Source organism: Melopsittacus undulatus, chromosome 20 (assembly GCF_012275295.1).
Source record: "Melopsittacus undulatus isolate bMelUnd1 chromosome 20, bMelUnd1.mat.Z, whole genome shotgun sequence".
Lineage (NCBI taxonomy): Eukaryota > Metazoa > Chordata > Aves > Psittaciformes > Psittaculidae > Melopsittacus > Melopsittacus undulatus.
In genome coordinates, this window is record NC_047546.1 from 725,113 (window position 1) to 744,030 (window position 18,918).

The window sequence follows — 18,918 nt, forward strand, 5'->3', positions numbered from 1 at the left end:
GCTGCACCCCCACAAGCCGCCTCCATCCCGCACCCCCTTTTCCATGTCCACTCCTTCCCTAACCCCGCTCCCAGGGCTCCCCCTCCCGGCCGGGGCCGGACCCCGTCCTCGGGGCTCCACCGTGACCCCGGGGGCCGAGTTTGGGGGTGTCCGGTCGCGCTCCCCCCTCCCTGGGTGCGTTGTTGGGGGGGACGGACACGGACACGGACACGGACACGGACACAGACGTCGGGCTCCGGGACACCGGGAACCACGAGTCCCGGCATGCTCCGGGGCTCGCCCCGCCCCGGCCGCGGCCCTGCGGCCGTCGGGGAGCGGAGCCGCGGCCATGCTGCGCCCCAAGGCCCTGACGCAGGTGCTGAGCCAGGCCAACACCGGCGGCGTCCAGAGCACACTGTGAGCGGGGCAGGGCTGTGGCAACCGCCGCTTACCGGGACCGGGAGGGGCTGGGGGGGGGGCGGGGCGGGGGGGGGGGGTGAGCAGTGAGGGGCGGTGGGGGGGATGCAGGGATCACAGTGCGGGGGGATGGGGGGATGCAGGGATCACAGTGTGGGGGGATGGGGGGATGCAGGGATCACAGTGTGGAGTGATGGGGGGATGCAGGGATCACAGTGTGGGGTGATGGGGGGATGCAGGGATCACAGTGTGGGGTGATGGGGGGATGCAGGGATCACAGTGTGGGGTGATGGGGGGATGCAGGGATCACAGTGTGGGGGGATGCAGGGATCACAGTGTGGGGTGATGGGGGGATGCAGGGATCACAGTGTGGGGGGATGCAGGGATCACAGTGCGGGGGGATGGGGGGATACAGGGATCACAGTGTGGGGTGATGGGGGGATGCAGGGATCACAGTGCGGGGTGATGGGGGGATACAGGGATCACAGTGTGGGGGGATGCAGGGATCACAGTGCGGGGTGATGGGGGGATGCAGGGATCACAGTGCGGGGTGATGGGGGGATGCAGGGATCACAGTGCGGGGTGATGGGGGGATGCAGGGATCACAGTGCGGGGGGATGGGGGGATGCAGGGATCACAGTGTGGAGTGATGGGGGGATGCAGGGATCACAGTGCGGGGTGATGGGGGGATGCAGGGATCACAGTGCGGGGGGAGGGGGGGATGCAGGGATCACAGTGTGGAGTGATGGGGGGATGCAGGGATCACAGTGTGGAGTGATGGGGGGATGCAGGGATCACAGTGCGGGGGGATGGGGGGATGCAGGGATCACAGTGTGGGGGGATGGGGGGATGCAGGGATCACAGTGTGGGGGGATGGGGGGATGCAAGGATCACAGTGTGGAGTGATGGGGGGATGCAGGGATCACAGTGTGGAGTGATGGGGGGATGCAGGGATCACAGTGTGGGGGGATGGGGGGATGCAAGGATCACAGTGTGGGGGGATGGGGGGATGCAGGGATCACAGTGCGGGGGGATGCAGGGATCACAGTGCGGGGGGATGGGGGGATGCAGGGATCACAGTGTGGAGTGATGGGGGGATGCAGGGATCACAGTGCGGGGGGATGGGGGGATGCAGGATGTGCACTGCAGGGTGATGGGGGGATACAGGGATCACAGTGTGGGGGGATGCAGGGATCACAGTGCGGGGTGATGGGGGGATGCAGGGATCACAGTGTGGGGGGATGCAGGGATCACAGTGTGGGGTGATGGGGGGATGCAGGGATCACAGTGTGGAGTGATGGGGGGATGCAGGGATCACAGTGTGGGGTGATGGGGGGATGCAGGGATCACAGTGTGGAGTGATGGGGGGATGCAGGGATCACAGTGCGGGGTGATGGGGGGATGCAGGATGTGCAGTGCATGATGCACAGGGCTGGGGCTGTGCACTATGTCAGGGCCATGCATGGTATGTGGTGCACAGTGACACGACCATGCGTGGTATAGGGTGCACAGTGACAGGACCATGCATGGTACTTGCCCACCAGGCTTGTGCCTGCTCTGCACCAGGTCCTGCTGCTGCCACAGACGCAGCCATCGCAGCAGTGCTGGGCTTGGGGGGGCTGTGCTGGGGTCTGGTGCCCCGCTGGGTTTAGGGGCACCAATCCACCCCCCCACACACCCCCCCCACATCTCATTTACAGGCTCCTGAACAATGAGGGGTCCCTGCTTGCCTACTCAGGCTATGGGGACACTGATGCCAGGGTCACCGCGGCCATAGCCAGCAACATCTGGGTGGCCTATGACAAGAACGGGCATCAGGCATTCAATGAGGACAACCTCAAATTCATCCTCATGGACTGCATGGTATGTGAGGCTGGGGACTGCTGTCCCCCCCCACACCGGGACCAGCATGGCTCTGGGATCCCACAGGATCAAGCTGTGGGTGCGATGGGTGCTGTTTCTCCCTGGGCAGGAAGGGCGAGTGGCCATCACGCGAGTGGCAAACCTGCTGCTCTGCATGTATGCGAAGGAGACAGTTGGATTTGGGATGCTGAAGGCCAAGGTAATGCTGGCAGGGAGGGGGCCAGAGGGGCACAGGGCTGTGTCCGTGCTGTGGGGTGGGAAGGAGCGGATTAGAGTGAGGATGGGAGTGGTGGAGGAGCCACCATAGAATGGGGTCACAGAATGGGTTGGGTTTAAGAGACCCTACAGCTCACTTGAAGCCATTGAAGCCATGGGCAGGGACACCTTCCACTGGAGCAGCTGCTCCAAGCCCTGTCCAGCCTGGTCTTGAGCACTGCCAGGGATGGGGCATCCAAACCTTCTCCATTCAACCCTTCCCAGTGTCCCAAAACCCTCCCAGAGAAGAGCTTCTGCCTCAGATCCCATCTTCATCCCCCTCTGGCAGGTTAAAGCCATTCCCCTTGTCCTGCCCCTCCATCCCTTGTCCAAAGCCCCTCTCCAGCTTTCCTATAGCCCCTATAGAATGAGATATGAGCTAACAGAAGCCCCCCTGGCCCTGTTCACACCACCCTTCACTCACAGGCACAAGCGCTGGTCCAGTACCTGGAGGAGCCGCTCACACAGGTGGCCGCATCCTGACCGCAGGAGCAGAGCTTGGAGGTGCCACCACATCAAGGCCGGTGCCTTCAGCACCATCAGCGACCCCAGAGCCTTTGCAGAGAAGCTGTGGGGAGCAAAATCCCAACGGGGAGGAATAAAAGTGGCTTTGATGCTTGCTGCCTTTGTGTCTTCTTGTGAATGAAAGGAGCTGGATGGGGGGGAGGCTTTGGGGCAAGGAGGGATGCGATGTGCTCGTGGCAAGGGGAGTGGGTCCAGCAGAGCCCCCTGCCCAACAGCACTGGGGGCTCTGCCCCTTCCCGTTCTCGCCATGTTTCACACGATGGCAGCAGAGACAAGGAAACGCGCTCGGAACGCGTTGGAGCGGGGCTGAGCGCAGGGGAAGGGGAGGCTCGTCCTGCCCTGCTTGTCCCACGCTGGTGCCAGCAGCCCGGCCCCAGCTCCTCCTCCGGCCGCCCCGTGCCAGTGTCCCATGGGTGACATTACCTGCCCGACCTGCGCTGCGGCACCGGTCCCACCCCTTGAGTCAGGCGGTTGCGCTCGCACCGCAAAGGAAACTTTGCTCCTTCCTCCCGTCGGTGCCTCCGGGAGCCGCCGGCTTCGGGAAGCAGGGAACGGAGCGGCCGGGGCGCCATGGGCAGCGCCGAGGAGGATTATAACTTCGTCTTCAAGGGTGAGCCCTGCGCTCGGTGTCCCCAGAAGGGATGGAGCAGGGACGGTGGAGGGATGGGGATCGGGGTCTTCAGCAGGTGCCCCCAGTGTGGCTGCTCCCGTGTGCACCGGGAGCTGTGAAGGGGCAGGGGGTCAGCGAGCAGGATCCGGCCTCTGTTGTGTCCCCAGTGAGGTCAGGGCTGGGGATGGCAACAGGGTCCATGGGGGGCACGGGGGGGGACCCCACACTGTGACCCTATGAGAGGGAAGCGCCTCATGAGCCCATTGACCCGGGTGCCTAAGAGGCGTTGGGGTGCGGGTGGTGACACACGGAGGGCACGGGGGTCAGACCTGGGCTGAAGAAGCAGGGCCCAGCCTCGTTTCCTTCCCCCCCCCCCCCCCCCAGCTTGTGCTCCTCAAGCACAGGCCCTGGTGTCCTGGGTGCCACCAGCTGGACCTTGGGGCTTGCCCCAAGCCCCTGTGTCCAACCCGGCCTTGAACACAGGGATGGGGCAGCCACAGCTTCTCTGGGCACCCTCACATCTATATCCACATTATATATATCCAGTAGGATATGCTCAATCCTGCCCAGGTCTGTGGTCATCATTGCCCAGGCAATAAGGGATGCCCGTGCACCCTGTGTCAGTGCAGATGCCACCCTGCCAAGGCAACAAGCCTCTGGTTGGCCTGGCTCAGGTTAGTGGGATTCCTTGGGGCAGCCTTTTCCCCTCCTCAGCAGCTCCAGTGGGATTCCTGCTTTCCTTCCACAGTCGTCCTGATCGGGGAGTCTGGGGTGGGCAAAACCAACCTGTTGTCCCGTTTCACCCGCAACGAGTTCAACCACGACAGCCGCACCACCATCGGCGTGGAGTTCTCCACCCGCAGCATCCTGGTGGGAGACTCCGTGGTGAAGGCTCAGATCTGGGATACAGCCGGGCTGGAGCGGTACCGTGCCATCACCTCCGCGTAAGGATGCGATACCCAAACCAGGGCTGCCTGTGGTACCCGGTGATGAAGATGCTGGGGGGGGGGGGGTTAGATGGAGCGTGCTGTGATGCTGAGGTTCTGCCATAGGTATTACCGGGGGGCTGTGGGTGCCCTGGTTGTCTTTGACATCACCAAGCACCAGACATACGATGTGGTGGAGCGGTGGCTGAAGGAGCTCTATGACCATGCTGAGCCCAGCATCGTTGTCATGCTGGTGGGGAACAAGACGGACCTGGCACAGGCTCGGGAGGTGCCCATGGAGGAGGCAAAAATGTTTGCAGGTACAGACTGGCACCTTGCTCTAGGGAGTGGGGGGCTTGGGTTGGCCCTGACTGCAGGGACCTGCACCAACGTGGGCACCGGGGCATCTCCAAAGGGGCTCCAGGGCAGAGCTGTGTCCTGGCTGGGGTCTGTATCAGCCCCTCTCATTGCAGACAACAACGGGCTGTTGTTTGTGGAGACCTCCGCGCTGGATTCCACCAACGTCGAGCAGGCGTTTGAGACCATCCTGACGGGTACATGCACCAGCACCGTGCTGCAGTGGGGTCCTGGGCACCCTCACTGGGTCTCTGCACAGCCCTTCTCCTCTGCCCTGCCCCGAAGCAGCCCTTTGGGGGTGGTTTCTGGTCTTTCTGGCTGGTTTGGTTCCATGCTCTCCTGTTGGGCGTTCCACTCGGAGCTCCCTTGGCTTTGTTCTCCCGGCCCCTCGGGCATTCCTCGTTTCCTGGGGGGGGGAGCTCCTTCTACCCCTGTAATCTCTGGTTTCCTTTCCTGTTGTCCTGGGCTCCTGACTCAACGTCTCCAGCACGTTGTGGAACCGGCCATGGGGAGCTGGGGGGGGCCAGGGATGGAGCTGGGGGCAATGCTTGTGCAGGAGCACTGGGGCAGGAGGGCAGGGAGATGTGCGGGGCTGTGCCCGGGCCCCAGCACCGGCTGAAGCCTCCTCCAGGTTGGGCAAGAGGAAATTGCCACAGCACCGGGTGTTCCCCATGCGCCGCAAGGATGCAGCTTTGTAGGGAGCTGCTTCCTTGTACCCCTCAGCTCACAGAGGGGAAGCAGCGGCACCGGTCCGAGGGTGAGCAACGAGCAACGGCCCCGTTCCCCCCCCCCCCCCCCCCCCCGGCACCCCTTGTTTTGCAGAGATCTTCCGCAAGGTGCAGCAGCAGAAGCAGAGGAGCAGCCAAACCAACACGGTGGCTCTGGGCAGCGGCAGCCCCGGCAGCACGGCCGCAGCGCAGGAGGAGAAGCGCCCGTGTTGTGTGGCCATCTGAGGTGTGCAGGACCCCCAGGGCACCGCAGTGATGCAGAGCTGGGTCTGCCAGGACACCCTGCCCAGCCATGGGAGCCTCTGCTGTGACCGCATCCAGCCCCGGTGCTGCTCCTGTGGGGCCATGTCCTGAGGATGTGGGTGTCCATGCACACGTCTCCATCCCAAGCCCTAAGGAGCCAAGTGGCAGCGCTCAGCCCCTTGGCACAGCTCTGTCCCCATCCTATGCGTGGGATGAGCATGATGGCAGGAGCCAGGGAAGGTGCCTCCTGGCTGCACGGTGCAGAGCCGGTGCTGGGGCCCGGGAGCAGCTCCGTGTCCAGCGCAATGGTGACACCATCATTAAAGGACTTGTGAAAGGCAGGTTTGCCCAGCTGGAATTCCTGTGGGAATGTGGTCCCCACATTCAGGACATGGGCTTCCTCTGTGGTCCTCCTGTGCTGCCCCCTTCCCATCCACATCCCCACATCCCTGGTGGCTTAGAGCATCAACCAGGTTGGAAATGACCTGCAAGCTCATCCAGTCCAGCCTTTATCCCAAGCACTGCCTAAGGCTCCACTAATCCATGGCACCAAACCATGTCTTGGCCTCAGCCAGGTATCCAAAACTGCTTGGAAATGGGAGAAGTCCTGCTGGACTCCTCTAGTTCTGGACACTTGCTTTTCCTTGGCATTGGACAAGGCATGGCAGCTCAGCTCCCATCTCATGTCAATGGTTCTGCATGGAGAACATGGCCACAGCTGTCACTGTTGGTGGCACACAGCCACACTGATGGCCTTTCCCTGCTGCCATAGAACCATGGGATGGGTTGGTTTGGAAGGGAGCTTAAAGCCCATCCAGCTCCAACCCTTGCCATAGGCAGGGACACCTTCCACTGGAGCAGGATGCTCCAAGCCCATGTGTCCAACCTGGCCTTAAGCACTGCCAGGGATGGGGCATCCGAGCTTTCTCCATTCAACCCATCCCAGTGTCCCAAAACCCTCACAGGGAAGAGCTTCTGCCTAAGATCCCATCTCCATCTCCCCTCGGGCAGGTTCAAGCCATCCCCCTTGGCCTGTCCCTACAAGCCCTTGTCCCAAGCCCCTCTCCAGGTTTCCTGCAGCCCCTTTAGGCACTGAAGCTGCTCTCAGGCCTCCCCTTCAGGAGCCTTCTCTTGCCCAGGCTGCCCCAGCCCAGCTCTCTCAGCCTGGCTCCAGAGCAGGGATGCTCCGGCCCTGCAGCATCTCCATGATCCCTCTTGTGCTGTTGCTCCAGAGTGGGATGCAGGGGGGGGGGGGGGTCTCACAGAGCTGTGGAGCAGCCTCATATCTCCCCCTTTACCTGGCCCAGGTGAAGGCACCTGCCCCGTGATGGACAGCACCAGCAGCCAATGGCTTTGGAGCAGGAAGGGCTGTGGCCACCTCCGAGTGCACAGGGAACAGCCCCGGCCAGGGCTGGATCAGGCCCGGAAATCCCAGTCTGCCCAGTGGGATTGGGGCTGCGGTGCTGGGCAGGATGCGGGGCAAGGACGATGAGTACGATTACCTCTTCAAAGGTGGGTTTCCTGCGCTGGCCATGCCTGCAATGAGCTGAGTCCGGTCTCAGCCTCCCTGCGGTGCCCTTGGGATGGAGCTGGAAGCCGGGGCTTTGGCATGTACTGGGATATAACAAGCAGCATCCCATTGATGGGGACCTGGGGGGGCTTGTTGGGGTGCTGGGCACAGGGAAGATGGGTGATGGTGTTGCTGGGATGGAAGTGGCTGCTGTGGTTTGAGATGGTTGATGCCGCGGTTGTGGCTGTTGGGGGGGGGGGGCTGCTTGTGGTCCTTGTGCTGGGCTTTGGTGCTGCTGGAGGGGCTCAGAGCCCTGGGCATGGCTGCCCATTGGAACCTTCCCTGCGGCTCCTGCCCGGAGCTCCAGGCTGTTCCCATCCCCACCTCCGGGCTGGGACGCGATGTGTCAGGGATGTGATGCTCGGAGAGGCAGCAAGAGCCGAGCCCACCGAGTGCTTTAGTGCACGGCATGGAGGATGCTGCTCGAGTCCTCCTTGTCCTTTCTCTCTCTGTGAGAGCCCCCCTGCATCCTGCCCCCAGGCTGTGTCCTGCAGGTGTCCCTGCATCCAGGAGTGCTCGGGAATCATCAGCGAGGGTATTGAGAAATGCCATCAAAATCCAACCCCTTTGAGTCATAAACTCAACAAACTCGATGGGGGAGCTGCGAGATAGAGCGTCCCGGAGCCTGTCCCACTGGGCTCCATAGGGACCAGGCAGGGAGGAGGAGGAGGAGGAAGAGGAGGAGGTGGAAAATGCTTTCTTTCAGACCGGTCTCTTGTGCACCCTAAGGGCTGCAAAGAGGAGACCTGGTTGTGCCTGGCCTCTGGCCCGGCTGCCTCCACATGAGTCCTGGCTCTGCTTTCCCCCCTGTTTCATGTGTATGGAGCTGGGAAGGAAACTGCTGGGTTTGAGGGGTATTTTCAGGTGGTTGTGGGTGTTCAGCGGGGCTGACCCTGTGCTTGTGCCCCCCAGTTGTGCTCATTGGGGACTCTGGGGTGGGGAAGAGCAACCTCCTCTCGCGCTTCACCCGCAACGAGTTCAACCTGGAGAGCAAGAGCACCATCGGTGTGGAGTTTGCCACCAGGAGCATCCAAGTGGAGAACAAGACGGTGAAGGCTCAGATCTGGGATACGGCCGGGCAGGAGCGGTACCGCGCCATCACCTCCGCGTGAGTCCCTGTGTGTCCCCCTTTGTGTCCCCAATGCAGGGCCCTGCCGTGACCCATCCCCTTGCTGTGCCCCAGGTATTACCGTGGGGCAGTGGGGGCTCTGCTTGTCTATGACATTGCCAAGTACCTGACGTACGAGAACGCAGAGCGGTGGCTGAAGGAGCTGCAGGACCACGCGGATGCCAACATCGTCATCATGCTGGTGGGCAACAAGAGCGACCTGCGGCACCTCCGCGCTGTGCCCACCGATGAGGCCAAGAGCTTTGCAGGTACCTGGTCCCCATCCTGCCCTGTCCCGTCTCCATCCCGGAGCTGTGGCTCGTGGCACTGGTGGGAGCTCACCCTTGTCCTTGCAGAGAAGAATGGATTGTCCTTCCTGGAGACGTCTGCTCTGGACTCCACCAACGTGGAGATGGCGTTCCATAACATCCTCACGGGTAAGGGGGATGGCTTTGGACGCTGTGTTCTCCCAGGATCCTGCTCCCTTGGGCGGGGGGGGGGGGGGGGGGGGGGCAGATGAGGGTGTTTGCCCCCTTGGAGCTGTGTGCTTTGGGGGTCCCCTGTTCAAACCCTCGCTTCAAGCTCCCGTTGTTCCTTCTGCTGGCAGAGATTTACCGCATCGTGTCCCAGAGGCAGATCGCAGGGCAGCCGGAGCCTGAGTTTGGCCCCAGCACCAGCATCGAGCCCATTCGGGTGCTGCCCACGCAGCAGGAGGGCAGGCAGGGACCCTGCTGCCAGAACATCTGAGCACCCCCAAACCCACCCACCAAGTGATGGCATCACCTTTATCACCTCTGTTCTCTGCAGCACCCCCCCCGGGACACAGCGGCTGCTCCTGCATCACTGCCCTTGTGTGCACCATCGCACTCACCCTGTGTTTGTGTAGGACCTACACGAACAGCAGGGGGAAAACCCCACCAGGGTCTCTCCCTTCTCTCCCCATTGTTTGGGACCTGGCATCTCCTTGTGTCCCTGCTTCCTCTAGCCCTGAAGGCACAGCCATGGGGTGACTCAGGGTGACACTGAGTAGGTGCAAGCATCCATGGGTGTAGCCCTTCAGGGCAGGGTGCGGAGGGGGACACTGGGTGCACCCTTCTTTGGGTTCCACCCAGCCCTGCCCCTTCCACACCAAGGGCTGGGTGAGCCTCTGGTGCTGGTGGGGCAGCCGTGGGGCACCCTGGTGCGGGCAGGTAGGGACAGGACAAGGGGAATGGCTTGAATCTGCCAGAGGGGAGACAGGGGATGAGGTCTGAGGTGGTTCCGTGATGCTGTGATCCCTTCCACTGCTGCCCCAGCCCGGGGGCACCTGGGGACATCTCCTTTGGGGGATGCTGGGGGTGGGCAATGGGCCCCCTGCATGGCCAGAGCCAGCACAAGGGACTGCTCAGCTCTGGCTGCCCGGAGGGAGGCACGATCCTGCCCCACTCAGGACCATCACTGGTGGGGCTGGTGACAACCTGGCTGCCACTAGATGGAGCGGGTGCTGCACCCATGGGTGCCAATGGCCCCAGCCTGCCACGGCCCGAGCTTCAGTCCCCCATTCCCCCCAGTGCTGCACCCGTGTCCCCATCCCAGCGCAGGGTCCGGGGGTCTCTCTCTCTCCGTGGCTGCCCCCCTCCCCCCCCCCCCCCCCCAGCACACAATGGGCTGGGATTCATCCCTGCAATGGGAATCTGGGAAAACTCCCCCTATGGCTCTGCTGCTGGAGGCTCCCTCCAGCCCCACACCTCTGCATCCCCATCAGGCAGAGGAGAGAAGGGGCGAGCATGAAGGGGTCTCGCTGGAGGGCCTGGAGGTCAGATCTTGCTCCCATAGCACAGGGGGTGCCAGCTCCATTGGGGGTGACCAGACCCCTCCTTGGCCACATCTTGTGCCAGTCTCCAAGGGAGTGACTGGCATCAACCCACCCCAGCCCCATGCCACCTCCTGCCTGTACCGAGGGGTGATGCCAGCCCTGCAGAAGCTGTGGCTGCCCCAACCCTACAGTGTTCCATGGGGAAGGGGTCCCTGCCCATGGAGCTGGAGGAGCTTCAAGCTCCCTTCATCCCAACCCATCCCATGGCTCAAGGATTCCCCCCCTGCACCCCCAAGCAGCCAGAAACCAAGCGCAGAGCCTGAGTTTCTTAAGTAATAATACTTTAATAAAATTAAGTTCTTAATGTAATTTAGCACATTTAATACATTAACCCTTTCCCTTCTTTGTTTTCTACAAGTTGTGCAACATCATTATTTTAAGTTTTTCTTCTCTTTTCACCTTTTTTTTCCATCATTCCTTCTCCCCTTATCCTCTATGCCTCAAAACTCAGACGAGCCTAACTCTACTCTAGCTTCGGTTCTGTCCCTCTCAGGCCTTTCCTTTTGCGTCACGCCGGAGAGATGGGAATACCTGGATGGAACATGTGATCGGTTTCCAATAGTAACAATCCCTACTACAGGTTTCCTATTGATGTTCAAAGAAAAGAGGAGGGGGGGGGAAGAATCCATCAAAGCAAACACAACGGAAGAGGGAATGGACTTGGAAGGGCCACACAGGGCTGGCTCAGCGCGAGGTTGGGAGTACCATGGAGTAGGACTGTGGGATAGCACCCGGATCTGGTGGGAAAGCAGATACACACAGACACTTGTACGGCTTGGAGCGAGGATGAGGGGAAGCTGGTGGGATGCTGGGGCAAGCAAGAAGCCATGAAGGGCTGGGGGGTATCACTGAGCTCGGCGCTGGGGGGATCCCCATGGATCCAGTTGGGGTTTAGCTCATGATTCCCATGGGAAATCCCACTGGGAGCTCTTTGATACCAGGGCAGAGCCGGAGGGAATCCTCTGCAGGTCCCAATGGGTGCCCAGAGGCTGCTCTGAGCATCCCAGGGGATTGATTCCCATGGAGCTGGGATCAGAGCTGCTCCGTGGCATGGCTCCTTGTGCCCTTCATGGCTGCTTAATGCTGCTTGTAACCCCGCAGCAAACCCTCAGCTGCAGAGCAGGATCTGGCCCCTCATTTATGGCCTTTTCCCCTTTTCTTTCCCGTTACCTTGCACGGAAACCGAAAGGAAAAGGGAAAACCCACCCTGTGATTGTCTCACAGAGGAGCAGAGCATCCCATGAGCGCATCCCTTCATCCCAGCCCCCGGGAGCTGAGGGAACATTTGGGAAGCATCATCTCAAGCCCAGCAAACCCATTCTGCCATCAGCAGTGCCACGGGTGGAGGGTGGCTTCATTGGCACCAGTGGAACGGCTCCAGCTTTCCCATCACTGTCACTTCCCTAGGGGTGAATTCCCATTGGCTGTGTTAGCAGCCCTGAAGTGATGCTGGAGCGCATCCAGCGCGAACACCGCAGCCTGCCAGGGCTGAAGCCACTTCAGATTCCAATTGAGTAACCCCATTGAAAGGGGTGAGTTACACAGGAGGAAAGGCAGGAGCTGCCCAGCGTTCCCTATGGCACTGGGCAAAACTGAGGGCGAACCCAGCAGGATCACGGCTGAGTTTTCCATCAGGTCAGCTAAGAGCAGAACGGGATTGGGAGTCTCTATAGGATGTGAAACCCCACAATGAAACACAGGGATTGCTCCCTAACATCCTAGAAAGGGCTTTGGAAGAACTGGCCCATCCTGGCTCTGCTCCTACCGGCGCTTGCAGAGGCAGGATGGGACCCCACTCTCGGTATACAAGTATAAAGTGCATCCACTCTCCAGTCCAGGGCATCACCCACTGTCCAATGTCAATCACTGCCTCTTCTTCAAGTATCAAACCAAAAAACATGAGGTAAAACGAAAAGGAAAGAGCAAACAGGCCCCCTGGTCACCCTGCGGGACCAGGAGCTTGGTACCACCAAGCACAACCCCTTCTGACAGCACAGGAGATGCTGTGCCCGGCGCTCCCAACCCGCTCGGATTCACAGTGCTATGTGCAGAATGAGAACTGTCTTCGCTTCCTGGCCTAACCTATTGCATGGCTTTGCTGAAGGAATGCTGGTAAGTGGCTGCCTCCCCATGAGTGTGGCTCCAAGGCTTTTAGGATCCTTAGGGATGCTCCCGACTCAGGGGCATCACCCATAAGTGAGCCATGACACGGAGGAGAGGAGCAAAAGCTGACCCCGGAGGGAAGCACCTTTCAAGAGTGGTTTTCTTCTGCTTCTCTAATGATAACAGCATTGATGCTGGGTCCTTTGTAACATGGAAACGGGGAGGGGGGGATTGGTGCAGCACTGATGCTTGGGAGCAAAGTGATGGCCTGGCTCTGTGAACCACAAGGACCAGGGTTTAACCAGCTGGGGGTTACATCCTGCCCCTCTCTGCTGATGCTGGTGCCCAGGGATGCTGTGGACCCCACAACGATGATGGTTTGAGGCTCCCTCATGGGAGCATCTGGCACTGAGGAGCCACCGGACCTGGCATCCTGCACGATGCCAGTGCCAAGTGTGGTGCGAGGCTTCCTCCGGCTCGAAGAGAATCCCAAAGGGAAAAGGGACAAGAGAGGGAAGAACCCAACCGAGTGTCCTCTGCTCCTCAGCGCTGCCCATCACGTTACAGAGGGGACTTCATCCCAGCTTCCTGCCCTTCTCCTTCCCACCCACCCCTCAACAGGGAACGTTCCAACAGCAAGAAAAGGAGCAGAAATTGGCCCATTTCATCTTTTCCCCTCGGCAATTCCCTGCTCCCAGCCCGGAGGTCGGGATAAGGCAAACCCCAAGAGCCTGAGCCGGGATTTCCTCGCTCACAAGCCAAATCTTCCTAGTTTTAGTGACAACAAAAAAGCAACCCAAACCCCCCAAATGTCTCTTCATTTTGCTTTAAAAACACCCATTATTCCATCCTTTTTTGGTTGGTTTTTTTCTTTTCTCTTTGCTTCAGGAAAATCAGGACCCCCCCAAAAAAAGATGGGAATCTGCTGGGAAGTTACAAATGATTCCTTGATCTTCGGAGTTTCATTTACATTCTGCTCTGTCTGGGATCACTTGGCTCTACTATAGATTAAACAATATGGATAGCATCTACTATTTGAACTAGTTAATCTTCTTTTCATCTTTACTCTAGGATTATAGGAAATAAATTTGAACGTTTATTAATTATTATTATTATTATTATTTTTTAATACCCATCAACTTTTTTTTCCTTTTTTTATCTCCTTTTTGGTTAAAAAACAAACAACAACAACAAAAAGAAATCTGCTTCTCAAAATGCTTCTCTGAAAGGCAACAGAGCAGAAGCATCCCCCAAAGCTTCCTGCTTGGGAGTGGGACATGGGCTGGCTTCATATGGAAGTGTGGGACCCTCCATGCTCTGGAGCTCTTCAACCCATCCCAACTCGGGTCAAGGTCCTGCAGAGCCCACAGGGATGAGGCTGAAGAGCTTCCTCTGCAAGCACAAAGCCTCCCATAGGGATGCTTGCTCCAGGATGGCTTTTCCATCAGTTGTCTTGGCTATTGGGTGCCCTCTCTGGCTTGGGGGGAGCAGAAAGGGTGACATTCCCCTATCCAAGATGGCTTGGAGCCGGCCAGGAGCAGTTGGGTCCTGCCCAAGCCCTTTGCTCCAGAAGGAGGAGGATGCATGGGGGGATAAAGCACTCCTGTCCTGGCAGGCACACACGGAACCAAAGCCTGGAGGGAGGCAATGGATGTCAACCACCCTGCTGGTGTGCAGAGCATCCCTGTTTTCACGCTCCCATCCTGGGAAGGACAAGGAATCCTCCTCCAAGGAGCTGTTTTATCCCGGGCTCCCTGCACCTTGCTGCAAACTGAACCAAGGGCAACACCCGTCCCTGGCTCCCTGGGGCAGGATCGGACCCATGGTGCTGGCTGGAAGAACACAAGCTTTGCTTCCCAGTGCCCCATAGCGGGAGCAATAGTTCCCTAAGGAAACCCAGCGGGAGCAACCCATCCCCATGCAGCACCGGCTCAAAGCCGGACCCTGGGCAGTGAGCGAGGCCGGGGCTGGATGGGGCTCACTGGGAGCAAACTGGGGCTCACTGGGGCCACGCTGCCCCCAAGCCTAAAGAGCTTCATCTGAGCCCACCAAGGCCCTTGAGCCCTCACAAAGGGATTCACAGACAGAGCAAGCCCAAGGCTGGGGCTCAGGAATTCCGAGCGCTTCTTTCTTTTTTCTCCTCTTTCTTGCATTTGGAATCACCATTTTTAGCTTTTTTCTCCTTTTATTTGTTACCTTCTGTTTAAATACATCCGACTGTGTTAAATGTCTCGTTTCTGGAAAGGGCTTATCTGCACCATGACTATCACCTTGTACATACACACACGCACACACAAAAAGAGGAAACATATATTAAAAACACTTTGTAAGCAATACTCTGGATACAAATGTATTTTTTTCTTAACCTACATATATTCTAAACCTTCTAAACTTTTAAGGATCACTTTATCATAAAATAAAATATCCTTTTGTTTTGTTTTTTTTTCTTTTTTCCTTATAATAAATTACCTAATAAAAAGTACTTTTATTAGCCCAGTTCCTTGCTACATTTACACGTAATAAATGCATTTATTAAAATAGAATATTAAATTATAAAGAAATGTTCTAATTTTAAAATCTTTTTTTTTTTTAAACTTTTTTTCCCACTTTTTTTTTCCGTCCTCTCTCTCTCTTTAAAAAACACCAGGAAAATGCATCAAAATAAACCCTTCAACAAGGAACAGGGTGGAGCAGTGATTTCCGAGGTTCGCAGTATTAACAGTCTGAGCCTTGGGATGGATGGAGATTATTCATTAGGTTTCTTCTTTTTTATGTAAGAAAGAAAGAAAAGAGAAAAAAAAATAATAATAATAATAGCTATTCCCTCCAGCTGAAAAATACTTTTGCAAATGGGAGTTAGGACGAGATATTTTTATAGGATCTCCTCATTAAATATAAATCCAATTTTGGTTCTTTTTTTCCTTCTCTTTTGTTCTGCATTATAATACACGCTATTCTCTATATAATTTCTGTCCAGGAGGATGGCATCGCAGCACGAGTGTCCTTTCTCTCTCTGCTTTCCCTTTGTTACCTGTTGTCACCCTCTCCCCCGCACCATCCCTTCGCCCCGGCCCCACTGTGGTGCCCTGCCAACACCAGCCTAGGGCACAGCAGGTTTTGGCATCACCTCCCCGGTCCAGCACCCTGGGACCGGGGATGCTCCCACAGCCCTGACACCGCCTCGGCTCTGCATCCACAAGGAAAAGGCTGCAGGATGAGTCCCCTATGGAGCAAAGCACCGGAGTCCCCGCTCCTTGCTTTTGGTGCAGGCAAAGCACAAGCACACATCCCAGTGGCAGCCGGCACCAAGTCAGCCCCATTCCCTAGGTCCACTCCATCCCCCTGGATGAGTCTGATCCTGCCTGGACCTGGAAGCCACCTGCTAACAGCTCAGCACCTTCCAAAGCAGCTACCCCTTGGGTTTTGGGGACCTGACGCAGGATGAGTGCGCGGAGCATCCCACCACGCATGGCAAGTCCCAGTCAGGTCCTCATCCCCACCACTGGCTCCATCATTCCCACTAGATGGATGCACTCCATTCCCTGCTCCCCAGAGGGGAAACCAGCAGCATCCACTTGCATTGGGCCACCTGTGAGGTCCCATCCTGCACGTGCTTTGCTTTACCACTGCCAGGAGCCCCCTGCTTTGGTGGGCTCCTCGCTAGCCATAAAGTGAAGCCTTAATGATGGGGGTCTTGAGGACCAGGCTCCCTGCAAGAGCTTTGCTGCTCCTAAACCCAAAGGAGGAAGAGTTGGGTTGGCTTGGGAAGACCTGGACAGCGTTCCTCTGCCTCCCTGGGCACAGGAATAGTGCCACCATAGCACCCAAACGGGTGACTCAGCACCCTGGAAGGGATGCTGAGGGCAGGTGAAGCCAGCGAGGGTCAGCCCAGCTGGTTGACAGCACTGCTCCTATGGCAAGGAGCATCCCTGTGGGGTGGGAGGAAAGAGGAAAGCAGGGAATGCCGCTCGGACCCTGGTGCAGAGCAGGGCAGGGTGCCGGGAGGAGGGCTCTGTCTTTAGTTAACTCGAGTTATTGCTGGTGAATCGGACCAACAAGCCAGTTCTAGTCACCTATCAAGGAAGATACAAGTCAGAGCAAATAGTTAAGGTCATGGGCATTTTTCTTGTTTTTATTGATTTTTCTTTTTTTTGCCTTTTTTTTGCCTTTTTTTGCTTTTTTTTATATATATACATATATTTAAAAAGAGAAAAAAAATAGGTATGCAAATTCTGTTGTTTCAGCCCCGCATCCGGGCTCCTCATGGATGGATGGCAACAGCACCCGGGGCTGCAGGGACCCCCCTTGCACTGCCCCAGCCCCCGGGGCAGCCCCATTCTCAGGCCAGAGGTAGCTCTCGGTGCGTTTTACAGCGCCTGGTTTTGCTTTCTTCCCAAGTTGCTACATCAAACTATGGAGTCGGGATGAGGTGTGGGATGGGGAAAGGGAGAACTCAAAAGGAAACAGGGGCCGAAACACTTTTCTATTCATTTTTAAACTAGAACTGCTACATCAAGCTTTCTTTTAATATATATGTATATGTATATATATATGTGTATATATATATATATATATAAAGGTTATTGGAACTGAAGATTTTATTAAAGGCCAACTTGGAGACTCGAGTAGGAACCTTGTCTGCAGAGAGGGGTCACGGTCGGACAACCCCACTCCGGTTCCCATCAAGCATGGACGTTTGTTTGGGTCAGAATTCCTTCTTTTTGTTTGTTTTTTGTTTGTTTAGGTTTTTTTTTTCCTTTTTTGGTGGTTTTTCCTTTTTTTTCTTTTTTTGTTTTCCTAAAAAGACCTCTTTTTTGTTTTTTTCCTCGTTTTCTCTAACATTTTTTTCAGCATGCAGGAGGCTTTTACATCGCTTTTGCTTCTTAAGGTAAGGGAGGAGATAACAGGAGCAGCCTCCCTCTTCCCTCCCCTTCCCACTCCTTAGGATCAGTGCTAGAATAGGTCCCCCCCACCCCAAGTCCCCACAACGGGTGTCTCCTTCCCCCCCCCCCCGCTCCCCCCCACCTCTTCATAACCTGGCAATCAAAGAAACACATTGATTAAACTTGCTCACATCATTACCACGAACAGACTTCACTCAGCCAAGAACGACTATAGCCACTCAACTAACACATCGGCCCGGGGGGGGAAGCAATTCCCGGTGCAATTCCCAGCTCAATCCCCTCCATCACCAACACCAACGCTTCCGAATGCCCCTTCCAAGCTTGGCTGGACTCCCCCACCCCCACCCCGGACCCATCCCTTGCCCTCCCAACCCCAGCTCTTGCCCCAGCCACTCTGTTGCCATCAATGGGAGAATCCTGCACAAGGAACGGTTCAAATCCAACCCTGGGATGGGGGCACAGGACACGGAGGAGGTGTGGTGGGGAGGGAAGAGGTTTCCACCCGGAGAACAGGAATGTTCCCCCTCTCCCTTCCCCTTCTTTGACTGGGACCAAACCAAAGCCAGATTTCGAAGGAGGACCAGTTTTAGAAAGGATGTGGCCAGAGCTGGCCAGGGCTCGGAAGCCTTTGCTGAGAGGATGGATGCATGGATGGCAGGATGGATGGATGGATGGATGGATGGAAGGAAGGATGGATGGATGGAAGGATGGATGGATGGATGGATGGAAGGATGGATGGATGGATGGAAGGATGGATGGATGGAAGGATGGATGGATGGAAGGATGGAAGGATGGATGGATGGATGGAAGGATGGATGGATGGATGGAAGGATGGATGGATGGATGGATGGATGGAAGGATGGATGGACGGCTTCTGTGCCCTGGGACAGCACCAGGCCAGGGAGGCTTTGGGAGCCCAGCACCCCCAGCCCTCCATCACCCCATGGTACCCACAGCGACGGGTCCAAAACGCGGCGCCTTTTCATGGGAAGCTCTCCCATCCCAACCTGCTCCCAGTGCAGGGCCGGGAGAACCACATGGCCAGAGATCAGTTAAAGCTTTGGGGAGGAAGCGAGTACAAATTCCACCTGCAGTGCCCCTTTAGCACAGCATCTCTTTGCCTTTTCCTTTCTCCAGAACATCAGCATCCACTCTGGAACCCGGGAATGTCACCCACCCTTCCAGCCACCTCTTGCCCCTAAGTAACCACTGATGCAAGCTGGTGGAGGAGCATCATTTCATGCCCCCATCCAAAGACCAAAAGTGGATCTTTAGTGAACACAGAGCACCCCAAGTGGGGCAAGCTCAGTCCACTGGGATGGAGGAAGGAACTGGGAGCAAGTGGCAGCGAACTGAGCGGAAGAGGGGATGTTCCCAGGAATGCCATTACGGTGAACAGAAAGTCTCCTGTAACTGAAGGGGAAAAGCAGAACTGCCCAGAGCAAGTTGGGTTGCTTGTTGGTTCAGTTCGAAAC

The 18,918-nt window shown here is 57.3% G+C and overlaps 3 protein-coding genes across 3 annotated transcripts; all 3 read left to right on the forward strand.

The window, feature by feature from the left end:
* The first annotated feature begins 279 nt into the window (after nt 1–279).
* Nucleotides 280–3,135, forward strand: LAMTOR2 (late endosomal/lysosomal adaptor, MAPK and MTOR activator 2). Its single transcript, XM_034071182.1, has 4 exons — nt 280–396; nt 2,097–2,259; nt 2,369–2,458; nt 2,941–3,135. Exons 1-4 carry the CDS (start codon nt 329–331, stop codon nt 2,995–2,997), a joined length of 378 nt encoding a protein of 125 aa, XP_033927073.1. The 5' UTR covers nt 280–328; the 3' UTR covers nt 2,998–3,135.
* Nucleotides 3,136–3,440: 305 nt separating this feature from the next.
* On the forward strand, nt 3,441–6,244 carry RAB25 (RAB25, member RAS oncogene family). Its single transcript, XM_005139484.3, has 5 exons — nt 3,441–3,649; nt 4,398–4,593; nt 4,702–4,895; nt 5,049–5,129; nt 5,755–6,244. The coding sequence occupies exons 1-5, from the start codon at nt 3,610–3,612 to the stop codon at nt 5,883–5,885; spliced, it is 642 nt and encodes a 213-aa protein (XP_005139541.1). The 5' UTR covers nt 3,441–3,609; the 3' UTR covers nt 5,886–6,244.
* Nucleotides 6,245–7,243: 999 nt separating this feature from the next.
* LOC101871476 (ras-related protein Rab-11A-like) lies at nt 7,244–9,928 on the forward strand. Its single transcript, XM_005139483.3, has 5 exons — nt 7,244–7,415; nt 8,386–8,581; nt 8,657–8,850; nt 8,938–9,018; nt 9,189–9,928. Exons 1-5 carry the CDS (start codon nt 7,376–7,378, stop codon nt 9,326–9,328), a joined length of 651 nt encoding a protein of 216 aa, XP_005139540.2. The 5' UTR covers nt 7,244–7,375; the 3' UTR covers nt 9,329–9,928.
* Nucleotides 9,929–18,918: the final 8,990 nt, after the last annotated feature.

What these genes read in the sequence shown, in the direction of transcription:
- RAB25 (XM_005139484.3), top strand. Translation starts at nt 3,610, where the DNA reads ATGGGCAGCGCCGAGGAGGATTATAACTTCGTCTTCAAGG. An exon ending in TACCGTGCCATCACCTCCGC is followed by an intron (nt 4,594 to 4,701) that starts GTAAGGATGCGA and finishes GTTCTGCCATAG; the next exon opens with GTATTACCGGGGGGCTGTGG. An exon ending in GGAGGCAAAAATGTTTGCAG is followed by an intron (nt 4,896 to 5,048) that starts GTACAGACTGGC and finishes CTCTCATTGCAG; the next exon opens with ACAACAACGGGCTGTTGTTT.
- LAMTOR2 (XM_034071182.1), top strand. Translation starts at nt 329, where the DNA reads ATGCTGCGCCCCAAGGCCCTGACGCAGGTGCTGAGCCAGGCCAACACC. An exon ending in TCATCCTCATGGACTGCATG is followed by an intron (nt 2,260 to 2,368) that starts GTATGTGAGGCT and finishes CTCCCTGGGCAG; the next exon opens with GAAGGGCGAGTGGCCATCAC. An exon ending in TTGGGATGCTGAAGGCCAAG is followed by an intron (nt 2,459 to 2,940) that starts GTAATGCTGGCA and finishes CTTCACTCACAG; the next exon opens with GCACAAGCGCTGGTCCAGTA.
- LOC101871476 (XM_005139483.3), top strand. Translation starts at nt 7,376, where the DNA reads ATGCGGGGCAAGGACGATGAGTACGATTACCTCTTCAAAG. An exon ending in TACCGCGCCATCACCTCCGC is followed by an intron (nt 8,582 to 8,656) that starts GTGAGTCCCTGT and finishes GCTGTGCCCCAG; the next exon opens with GTATTACCGTGGGGCAGTGG. An exon ending in TGAGGCCAAGAGCTTTGCAG is followed by an intron (nt 8,851 to 8,937) that starts GTACCTGGTCCC and finishes TTGTCCTTGCAG; the next exon opens with AGAAGAATGGATTGTCCTTC.